This window comes from Oncorhynchus clarkii, chromosome 5 (genome assembly GCF_045791955.1).
Source record: "Oncorhynchus clarkii lewisi isolate Uvic-CL-2024 chromosome 5, UVic_Ocla_1.0, whole genome shotgun sequence".
In the NCBI taxonomy this organism is placed as follows: domain Eukaryota; kingdom Metazoa; phylum Chordata; class Actinopteri; order Salmoniformes; family Salmonidae; genus Oncorhynchus; species Oncorhynchus clarkii.
In genome coordinates, this window is record NC_092151.1 from 8,289,582 (window position 1) to 8,300,852 (window position 11,271).

The 11,271-nt window shown below is 42.1% G+C and overlaps 1 protein-coding gene across 1 annotated transcript in view; it reads left to right on the forward strand.

Annotated features, from left to right (window-relative positions):
• Window positions 1-3,003: 3,003 nt before the first annotated feature.
• LOC139408291 (isochorismatase domain containing 1) overlaps window positions 3,004-11,271 on the forward strand; it is an 11,646-nt gene continuing 3,378 nt past the window's right edge. The window contains exons 1-4 of the mRNA XM_071152001.1: window positions 3,004-3,287; window positions 5,778-5,897; window positions 7,783-7,986; window positions 9,496-9,612. Coding sequence (XP_071008102.1) covers window positions 3,024-3,287; window positions 5,778-5,897; window positions 7,783-7,986; window positions 9,496-9,612 — 705 coding nt within the window. The 5' untranslated portion in view covers window positions 3,004-3,023. The remainder of the gene's footprint in view (window positions 3,288-5,777; window positions 5,898-7,782; window positions 7,987-9,495; window positions 9,613-11,271) is intronic.

Genomic DNA, 11,271 nt, shown 5'->3' on the forward strand with positions numbered 1-11,271 from the left:
CCTTATACGAATTCAATAGGATTCCATTTCCTTATACGAATTCAATAGGATTCAATTTCCTTATACGAATTCAATAGGATTCCATTTCCTTATACGAATTCAATAGGATTCCATTTCCTTATACGAATTCAATAGGATTCCATTTCCTTATACGAATTCAATAGGATTCCATTTCCTTATACGAATTCAATAGGATTCCATTTCCTTATACGAATTCAATAGGATTCAATTTCCTTATACGAATTCAAAAAATTTCAATTCAGATTCAATTTCTGGTGTCATTTGTCATCTTTGCTTTTACCCGAAACACATCTTTCCAAAATGGAAAATATGCCTGTACATTTTGCAGTAACAGCTAGGGTCTTAGGGCTACAACAGTAAATAGTCAGAGTGATCTGACAGTCCTGTTAATGTCAGTGTGTGTGTAAAAGCTATAACACTACTTAACACTGACAGTTATGTTGAATGCATTACGATGTGGTTTATAATGCATTGTAAAACATGTTATAATCATGTATGACACCCCCCCCCCCCTCCCCCCTTTGATAAAGTCTTACCTCATAATGATCATCTCAAATTTCAGTCAGTTGAAAACATGATACATAGAGAGATGTATTACAGGCTTTTAAAACAAGACTGATGCTTTCTTACAACAGATACATAGAGAGACGTATTACAGGCTTTTAAAACAAGACTGATGCTTTCTTACAACAGATACATAGAGAGACGTATTACAGGCTTTTAAAACAAGACTGATGCTTTCTTACAACAGGTAATAAAGCGCTGTGGCTGCTTCAAGTGGAACTAGTTATACCACCCGTTGTGTTGATTCTCTCAGGGTACTTTTACTGTGTGCACTGGGAAGACCTTGGAAGCTGTAGGGTTTTTTAACCCATTGAGGTCCAACAGTATATGTACTGTATTTGTGTTTTCCATTGTCATCCATTGAAGCCTTCATTAACAGTTTTTTTTAGAACACATATTTAGCCTGGCTGATTATGGGAATAGTCTGCGCCATTGTGAATATGATATGGAAGAATTATTAAAAGTTTAAAAAAATGACGAGTGTGTGGTTTTACCTGTACTGTGATTATTAGTAATGTGTTTATTTTTTTATTTTTATGTAGAACTGTGGTTAGCACATTTATTTAGAAACAGATGACATCATTTGAGGGCCCACAATAACTATTTCATCTCTTTTTAGTTTTGTTAGTCTTCATTGAATCAGACATGGTTAGCTAAATTTAGCCTGGTCAAATGTGCTCTTGCCAATTACATTGCTGTCATTGTTTTGGCATGACCCGCACAAACAGACTGGCACTCAGACTATAGAAAATGACCAAGTGGTCTGAAGTATGACAATCTGTACCGAAGCGTCTTGATATGGGCTAGCCTATTCACTGATTGGTTGAATATTAGCGGTGGCAGACAGACCGCAGATAAACATGCAGACAATACACTTTCATCAACCCAGATTAGAGAACGGAACAGTCATAGAAGACAGATTAGAGAACGGAATGGTCATAGAAAACAGATTAGAGAACGGAACGGTCATAGAAGACAGATTAGAGAACGGAACGGTCATAGAAGACAGATTAGAAAACGGAACGGTCATAGAAGACAGATTAGAGAACGGAACGGTCATAGAAGACAGATTAGAGAACGGAACGGTCATAGAAGACAGATTAGAGAACGGAACGGTCATAGAAGACAGATTAGAGAACGGAACGGTCATAGAAGATCGATTAGAGAACGGAACGGTCATAGAAGACAGATTAGAGAACGGAACGGTCATAGAAGACATATTAGAGAACGGAACGGTCATAGAAGACAGATTAGAGAATGGAACGGTCATAGAAGACAGATTAGAGAACGGAACGGTCATAGAAGACAGATTAGGGAACGGTCATAGAAGACAGATTAGAGAACGGAACGGTCATAGAAGACAGATTAGAGAACGGAATGGTCATAGAAGACAGATTAGAGAACGGAACGGTCATAGAAGACAGATTAGAGAACGGAACGGTCATAGAAGACAGATTAGAGAACGGAACGGTCATAGAAGACAGACCAGCACTTCTTAATTTGAAGTTTTTTAGAACACTGCATAAGGTGTAAATGTTTACCCTAGTGACCAGTGTTTCCCAACTCCAGTCCTCCAGTAACCCCAACAGTACACATTATGTAGGGCAGTGTTTCCCAACTCCAGTCCTCCAGTAACCCCAACAGTACACATTATGTAGGGCAGTGTTTCCCAACTCCAGTCCTCCAGTAACCCCAAAAGTACACATTATGTAGGGCAGTGTTTCCCAGTCCTCCAGTAATCCCAACAGTACACATTATGTAGGGCAGTGTTTCCCAACTCCAGTCCTCCAGTAGCCCCAACAGTACACATTATGCAGGGCAGTGTTTCCCAACTCCAGTCCTCCAGTAACCCCAACAGTACACATTATGCAGGGCAGTGTTTCCCAACTCCAGTCCTCCAGTAACCCCTACAGTACACATTATGTAGGACAGTGTTTCCCAACTCCAGTCCTCCAGTAACCCCTACAGTACACATTTTTGTTGTAACCCTGGACAAGCACACCTGCTTTAACTTATCAACTAATCATCAAGCCGTCAATGAGTTGGATTAAAAATACAATGAATTGTGTTAAGTAAAATTATCCTCTTGGGAAATGGTTAGATATTACTGTGAGCCTACTATAATGTCACATGCAAATTCAGATGAAATTCAACTCTAATTTTGAGGAAGGAAAACTAAATTAAATTAAAGGAAAACATTCGATAACTCAATAGTATAAGGTTGAGAAGTTTGAGCCATATTCAGCGCAAGAGGACAACATAATAACACAACGTCGCAGATAGAAATGGAATGTATAGGCCTGACACTAGGCTACTCTTCCGGTCTACAATACAGTCCTATCTGTTCTACCGATCACTTTTCTAGATTCTGCACAGTGGCGCCCTCTCTGAATGACCCACGCGTCTGTACGCATTCACACGACACAGCTCCTGGAATCATGGCGGACGGTCACAGCAACAACAATCATGTCCCTGTTTTGCTTTCATTTTCGGCGTTTTCGCGGCCGTCCTCTGTGCCTGTTGGTTCTGGATATGAAGTGCTCATTCAAAAGTTTTTGTCAATCTACGGACGCCAGATTGACCTCCATCGTAAATTCATGATTCAATTGTATTCGGACGAGTGGGCACAGTACATTGATTTGCCGAAAGGATTCCTCATATCTGAGAAATGCAAGCTACGATTTGTACCTTTGGAAACGGATGTAAGATTCTACCGTTTCGTTTTTTTCATTGCAAATGTTGTATATAATGATGCACATTATCGCCACAAAAAGTCGAAACCTACTAGTTTACAGTACTTTGACAAATTGAATTGGTTTCATAGAGACAGAGTTGAAAACGGTTCACCCCAATACTTTGTAGTTTGGCCTAATTGTCAGTCATACAAAAATGCCCAATTTCTTGTAGGCTACATGTTTGTTCCAAAATGGTAAAGAGAAATACTAGCTATCATCCAACATTCATTACAGTATTCAATTTAGGTTGCCATATTTCATATTTATTAAATGTATATTGAATTAGTTTACATAATTAGAAAGTCTTTACTGTACTGTACAGTAGGTGTTAGTGACGAGAGATGCTTGGAAATGATCAACTTGGTGTAATTATTTATTTAACGTAATTTTTCTACTGTAAAAATCGAAGCCTTGGAGTCTACTAATATAACTTTCTACATAAGTTACTGTATACGGGAAATTAATCATTTTATTTGGCTACAGTAGGCTATTTTACCAATACACCCTATTTAGTGTGAACTGGCCAAAACAAACGTAAACTTGTATCACTATGTATATGTGTATCACTAATACAGTAGTAGCCTGAGATAAATAATCATACAAAATGCCTAATATTTGCTTTTGAGTAGCAGGGCTACCAACAATATTGCCTAAAAAATGACATGCAGAAGTTGCCAATTTTTTTACATTTTTACCCCGTTTTCTCCCCAAGTTCGTGGTATCCAATTGTTTAGTAGCTACTATCTTGTCTCGTCTCTACAACTCCCGTACGGGCTCGGGAGAGAAGAAGGTTGAAAGTCATGCGTCCTCTGATACACAACCCAACTCGCATCCAACCCGGAAGCCAGCCACACCAATGTGTCGGAGGAAACACCGTGCACCTGGCAACCTTGGTTAGCATGCACTGCGCCCGGCCCACCACAGGAGTTGCTGGTGCGCGATGAGACAAGGACACCCCTACCGACCAAGCCCTCCCTAACCCAGACGACGCTAGGCTAATTGTGCGTCGCCCCTGCCGGTTACGGCAGAGCCTGGGCTGGCGCTGCAGTACAGCGCCCTTAACCACTGCGCCATGTCACTACAACGCTAGACATCACTACGGGGACAAGCCAATTTAGCCAATAACCCTAACCCTAATCCTACCCATTTCATAGCAACACTCTGCAATGCTCTACCCATTTCATAGCAACGCTCTACACCATTTCAAAGCAACGCTCTAACCATTTCAAAGCAACGCTCTAACAATTCCAAAGCAACGCTCTACGCCATTCCAAAGCAACGCTCTCCCCCATTCCAAAGCAACGCTCTCCCCATTCCAAAGCAACGCTCTACCCCATTCCAAAGCAACGCTCTACACCATTCCAAAGCAACGCTCTACACCATTCCAAAGCAACGCTCTACACCATTCCAAAGCAACGCTCTACACCATTCCAAAGCAACGCTCTACACCATTCCAAAGCAACGCTCTACACCATTCCAAAGCAACGCTCTACACCATTCCAAAGCAACGCTCTACACCATTCCAAAGCAACGCTCTACACCATTTCATAGCAAAGCTCTACACCATTCCAAAGCAACGCTCTACACCATTCCAAAGCAACGCTCTACACCATTCCAAAGCAACGCTCTACACCATTCCAAAGCAACGCTCTACACCATTCCAAAGCAACGCTCTACACCATTCCAAAGCAACGCTCTACACCATTCCAAAGCAACGCTCTACACCATTCCAAAGCAACGCTCTACACCATTCCAAAGCAACGCTCTACACCATTCCAAAGCAACGCTCTACACCATTCCAAAGCAACGCTCTACACCATTTCATAGCAACGCTCTACACCATTTCATAGCAACGCTCTACACCATTCCAAAGCAACGCTCTACACCATTTCATAGCAACGCTCTACACCATTCCAAAGCAACGCTCTACACCATTCCAAAGCAACGCTCTACACCATTCCAAAGCAACGCTCTACACCATTTCATAGCAACGCTCTACACCATTTCATAGCAACGCTCTACACCATTCCAAAGCAACGCTCTACACCATTCCAAAGCAACGCTCTACACCATTCCAAAGCAACGCTCTACACCATTTCATAGCAACGCTCTACACCATTTCAAAGCAACGCTCTACACCATTCCAAAGCAACGCTCTACACCATTTCAAAGCAACGCTCTACACCATTTCAAAGCAACTCTCTATGGCAGCCATATTTGGTGTACGGATTTTGAGTAATTTATGCTAATCAGAATTCATAATTCAGTCTTTCTCAGTGGCACTTTTCAACAACCAATGCGCCACTCGGGCTTCCGAGTAAAATGAAGTCAATTTACGATAAATACTTGTTTCTCCTCAAAGACTAAGCAGTCAACTAAGCTCAGTCATTGATAATGTAGACTAAATATAAAACTATGATGACAAAACCATAAATCATCCTATTGTTTTATATTCAGGTGACAGTACTGGGGAACCTGATCCCTGCCACCACGGTTTTCTTCTGCTGTGACATGCAGGAAAGATTCCGCCCAGCTATCAAGTACTTCGGTGACATCATCAGTGTGGGACAGAGACTGGTAAATTGACCCCCTTTTCATACACCCTTGTTAATTTACATTTAAGCAATATCTATGTACAGTACAAGCCAAAAGTGTGGACACACCTACTCATTCCACAGTTTTTCTTTATTTTTACTATGTTCTACATTGTAGAAAAGTAGTGAAGACATCAAAACTCTGAAATAACACATATGGAATCATGTAGTAACCAAAAAAGTGTTAAACAAATCAAAATATTTTATATTTGACATTCTTCAAAGTAGCCACACTTTGTCTTGATGACAGCTTTGCACACTGCGTCCTGACAAAATAAATAGTGAGTCTATCACAAAAATGAAAATAATTGTCAAGAAAACTGTAGGCAGTTAGACCATCATTTATCATTATCGCACGTCAGAGGCATGGAAAAATGGGCAAATGGACATGAAAATGGGTGGTGTGGCTGCAGCCTGTTCTCAGAGCATTTCATATGATTCTGTATGTAAACCCGAGGCAATGCATTTAGTATGATATAGCACATTTCGTATGGTATGTATTCATTTGTGGATGTCCATCAACCATTTCATATGATAGGCTATGTTATGAATTACAATTTGTATTATATGTTACACATTCGCAAAACGTACAATATGTTGCGAATTTTCTAAACGTACAATATGTTACGAATTTGCTAAACGTACTATATGTTCTGAATTCTAGCTAGGTGTCTGACGTTAGTTAGCAATAACATAATTTAAAATGCCAGGAGTGTGCAAAGATGTCAAGGCAAAAGGTGGCTACTTTGATGAATATAAAATATGTTTAAATTTCTTTAACACTTTTTTTGATTACTTCCATATGTGTTATTTCATAGTGTTGATGTCTTCACTATTATTCTACAATGTAGAAAATAGTAAAAAATAAAGAAAAACCCTTGAATGAGTAGGTGTGTCCACACTTTTGACTGGTACACTACCATTCAAAATTTGGGGTCACTTAGAAAGGTCCTTGTTTTTGAAAGAAAAACACCTTTTTTTGCCCATTTAAAATAACATCAAATTGATCAGAAATGCAGTGTAGACATTGTTAATGTTGTAAATGACTATTGTAGCTGGAAACGGCAGATTTTTTTAAATTGAATATCTACATAGGTGTACAGAGGCCCATTATCAGCAACCATCACTCCTGTGATCCAATGGCATGTTTTGTCAGCTAATCCAAGTTTATAATTTTAAAAGGCTAATTGATAGTTAGAAAACCCTTTTGCAATGATGTTAGCACAGCTGAAAACTGTTGTTCTGATTAAAGCAGCAATACAACTGGCCTTCTTTAGACTAGTTGAGTATCTAGAACATCAGCATTTGTGGGTTCGATTACAGGCTCAAAATGTCCAGAAACAAAGACCTTTCTGCTGAAACTCGGCAGTCTATTCTTGTTCTGAGAAATGAAGGCTATTTCATGTGAGAAATTGTCAAGAAACTGAAGATCTGGTACAACGCTGTGTACTACTCCCTTCACAGAACAGTGCAAACTGGCCCTAACCAGAATAGAATGAGGAGTGGGAGGCCCCGGTGCAGAACTGAGCAAGAGGACAAGTACATTAGTGTCTAGTTTGAGAAACAGACACATCACAAGTCCTCAACTGGCAGCTTCATTAAATAGTACCCGCAAAACACCCGTCTCAACGTGAAGAGGCGACTCCGGGATGCTGGCCACCATTTGCGCACACATTAATAGATCATGCTGTCATTTAGCAGTAGACTTGGCAGAATTGCAAAGAAAAAGGCATAATAATAATAATTGACATGTCCTGTTGCTGCAGGATTATTTTCCTGCTTTTGAAAACTTGCTCAAATTAAGATTCTACATCTGTATATGACAAGTATATATTCCCCTCTCTCCCTCCATCCCCTCTACTGTGTAGCTTCAGGGGGCTCGTATCCTGGGGATTCCCGTCATCGTGTCGGAGCAGTACCCCAAAGGCCTGGGTAGCACGGTGCAGGAGATGGACCTTACTGGAGCCAGGCTGGTGTTCCCTAAGACCAAGTTCTCCATGGTGCTGCCTGAGGCTGAGGCAGCCCTGGCCGACCTGCCGGGGGTCCGCAGCGTGGTGCTGTTCGGGGTGGAGGTAAGGTTCAGAGAGAGGGACACTGTCCTTGAATTGCAAGTCGACTCCCAGACTGTACGCCGTTTGCACTTGTGGAGATAGGAGAGGGTGTGATAGCTGTAGGGAAAGATGGAGCTCCCACCATATTGCTTACACCAATGGTTCCCAACCTTTGTTGAACTGTGGCACACCGCAAAGGGATAAAACATTCGGCTGCACACCTGACATTTCCCTTTTAAATGATTTAGTGGTAATGACCTCCATCTGATCAATACTTTTTTTTAAGAAGAAGAAAATTAAGTAGTGTTCATTTGAAATATATTGATAGTTTTCATATACTGAACAAAAATATAAATGCAACATGTAAAGTGTTGGTTCCATGTTTCATGAGCTGAAGTAAAAGATCCCCAAAAATGTTCCATATGCACAAGAAGCTTATTTCTCTAAAATCTTGGGCACAAATGTGTTTACATCCCTGTTAGTGAGCATTTCTCCTTTGCCAAGATAATCCATCCACCTGACAGGTGTGGCATATCAAGAAGCTGATTAAACAGAATGATCATTACACAGGTGCACCTTGTGCCGGGGACAATAAAAGGCCATTCTAAAATGTGCAGTTTTGTCACACAACACAATGCCACAGATGCCTCAAGTTTTGAGGGAGCGTGTAATTGGCATGCTGACTGCAGGAATGTCCACCAGGGCTATTGCCAGAGAATTGAATGTTGATTTCTCTACCATAAGCCGCCTCCAACATCATTTTAGAGAATTTGGCAGTACTTCCAACTGTCCTCACAACCACAGACCACGTGTAAGCACGCCAGCCCAGGGGAAAAACTCATTCTGATTACCTGGGCCTGGCTCCTCAGTGGGTGGGGAGTCAGATACTGTATATAGCCTCGCTTCTGTTATTTTTCACTGTCTTTTTACTGTTGTTTCATTTCTTTACTTACCTATTGTTCACCTAATACCTTTATTGCACTATTGGTTAGAGCCTGTAAGTAAGCATTTCACTGTAAGTTGCACCTGTTGTATTCAGCATTTCACTGTAAGTTGCACCTGTTGTATTCAGCATTTCACTGTAAGGTGGACCTGTTGTATTCAGCATTTCACTATAAGGTGCACCTGTTGTATTCAGCATTTCACTATAAGGTGGACTTGTTGTATTCAGCATTTCACTATAAGGTGGACCTGTTGTATTCAGCATTTCACTGTAAGGTCTACCTACACCTGTTGTATTCAGCGCACGTGACAAATAAACTTGGATTTGATTTGATTGATATCCAATCTGCCAAAATGTACTCTCATTGTATAGGGGGAGACTGTCTTACACGCTGCTGCCATCTAGGGGTGTAGTTTAGTGGTACAGTTGATTTGGACAACAGAGGGTGAAATCCCAGTACAGTACAATTAGAACGTATGCACTTAAAAACCAAACATATGTCCTTTATTAGTAGCCATTTTGTCATCCGGACTTTGAACATAGCTCTTCCTATATGTAACCCAGACCTCCTGTGTTGTCTGTCTCAGACCCATGTGTGCATCCAGCAGACAGCCCTAGACCTGCTAGCAAGGGGTTTCGAGGTGCACATGGTGGCAGACTCCACCTCATCCCGTAGCATGATGGACAGAATGTTTGCACTGGAGGTAAGTATCATATTTTCATGTATTTAATTTAATTTATTTATTTTTTACCTTATATGCGACTCCCGATCACGACAGGTTGTGATACAGCCCAGGATCGAACCAGGGTCTGTAGTGACACCTCTAGCACTGAGATGCAGTGTCTTACACCGCTGTGCCACTCGGGAGCCTTATATACATATTTGCATAATATCATGAAAGTGTAAAATGTAAACATCACAGGGGTCTCCAACGTGGTAGCTCGCAGGCGACCCGGTAGCTCGCAGGCGACCCGGTAGCTCGCAGGCGACCCGGTAGCTCGCAGGCGACCCGGTAGCTCGCAGGCTGTCAATGAGAATGAATCAGTAATATTACTTGATTCCATTCGTGAACACAGAATTACAGAATCACAGATTTACAGAATCACAGAATTACAGAATCACAGATGCACAGATTTACAGAATTACAGAATCACAGAATGCTGCAAAGTTAAAAGCAGCAGGTATTGGTATCGCGATAAGACGGCTCTGCTAGGTTAGCTAAGGGATATTGAGTGAATAAGCTATTTGACTCTATTTGCATCAAATACATATATGCTGCTGAAAACATTTCTACAAGTTATTTTCAACATTTTCATGGTGAAAGATTCCATTTCAGTTCCAGTCAATTCAGGAAGTCCACTGATAATTTTTTTTTAAAAACAATGCGTTTCAATTAGTAAAATGTGGAATTGGAAATGGAATTTGGTTTACTTTCTGAATTGAAGTGGAATTGACCTCAACCCTGCTACCAACAACAATACATGAAAAGTGTGAGTAGCTCGGACATTTACTTTGTACAGTATGAAGACATTCTTCTAAAAGAAAAGTTTGGAGAGCAGCACCACGCAGCAGCACCATATGAACCTATATCAATATTCCATGTTCTACCTACCGCCTTTGAGCAAGGCACTTCAAACTGATCTGGGGGTGTTGTACTGTAACTGACTTTGGCCCTGGCCCCAACCTCTCTCTCTTTCTGGTTCTGGCCCCAACCTCTCTAGCTCTGGCCCCAACCTCTCTCTCTCTCTAGCTCTGGCCCCAACCTCTCTCTCTAGCTCTGGCCCCAACCTCTCTCTTTCTGGCTCTGGCCCCAACCTCTCTCTCTTTCTGGCTCTGGCCCCAACCTCTCTCTCTCTCTTTCTGGCTCTGGCCCCAACCTCTCTAGCTCTGGCCCCAACCTCTCTCTCTTTCTGGCTCTGGCCCCAACCCCTCTCTCTCTCTCTTTCTGGCTCTGGCCCCAACCTCTCTCCCTCTCTTTCTGGCTCTGGCCCCAACCTCTCTAGCTCTGGCCCCAACCTCTCTAGCTCTGGCCCCAACCTCTCTCTCTTTCTGGCTCTGGCCCCAACCTCTCTAGCTCTGGCCCCAACCTCTCTTTCTCTCTTTCTGGCTCTGGCCCCAACCTCTCTAGCTCTGGCCCCAACCTCTCTCTCTTTCTGGCTCTGGCCCCAACCTCTCTAGCTCTGGCCCCAACCTCTCTCTCGTTCTCTCTCTCTGGCTCTGACCCCAACCTCTCTCTGGCTCTGACCCCAACCTCTCGTTCTCTCTCTCTCTCTCTCTCTCTCGCTCTCCTGGCTCTGGCCCCAACCTCTCTAGCTCTGGCCCCAACCTCTCTCTCGTTCTCTCTCTCTGGCTCTGACCCCAA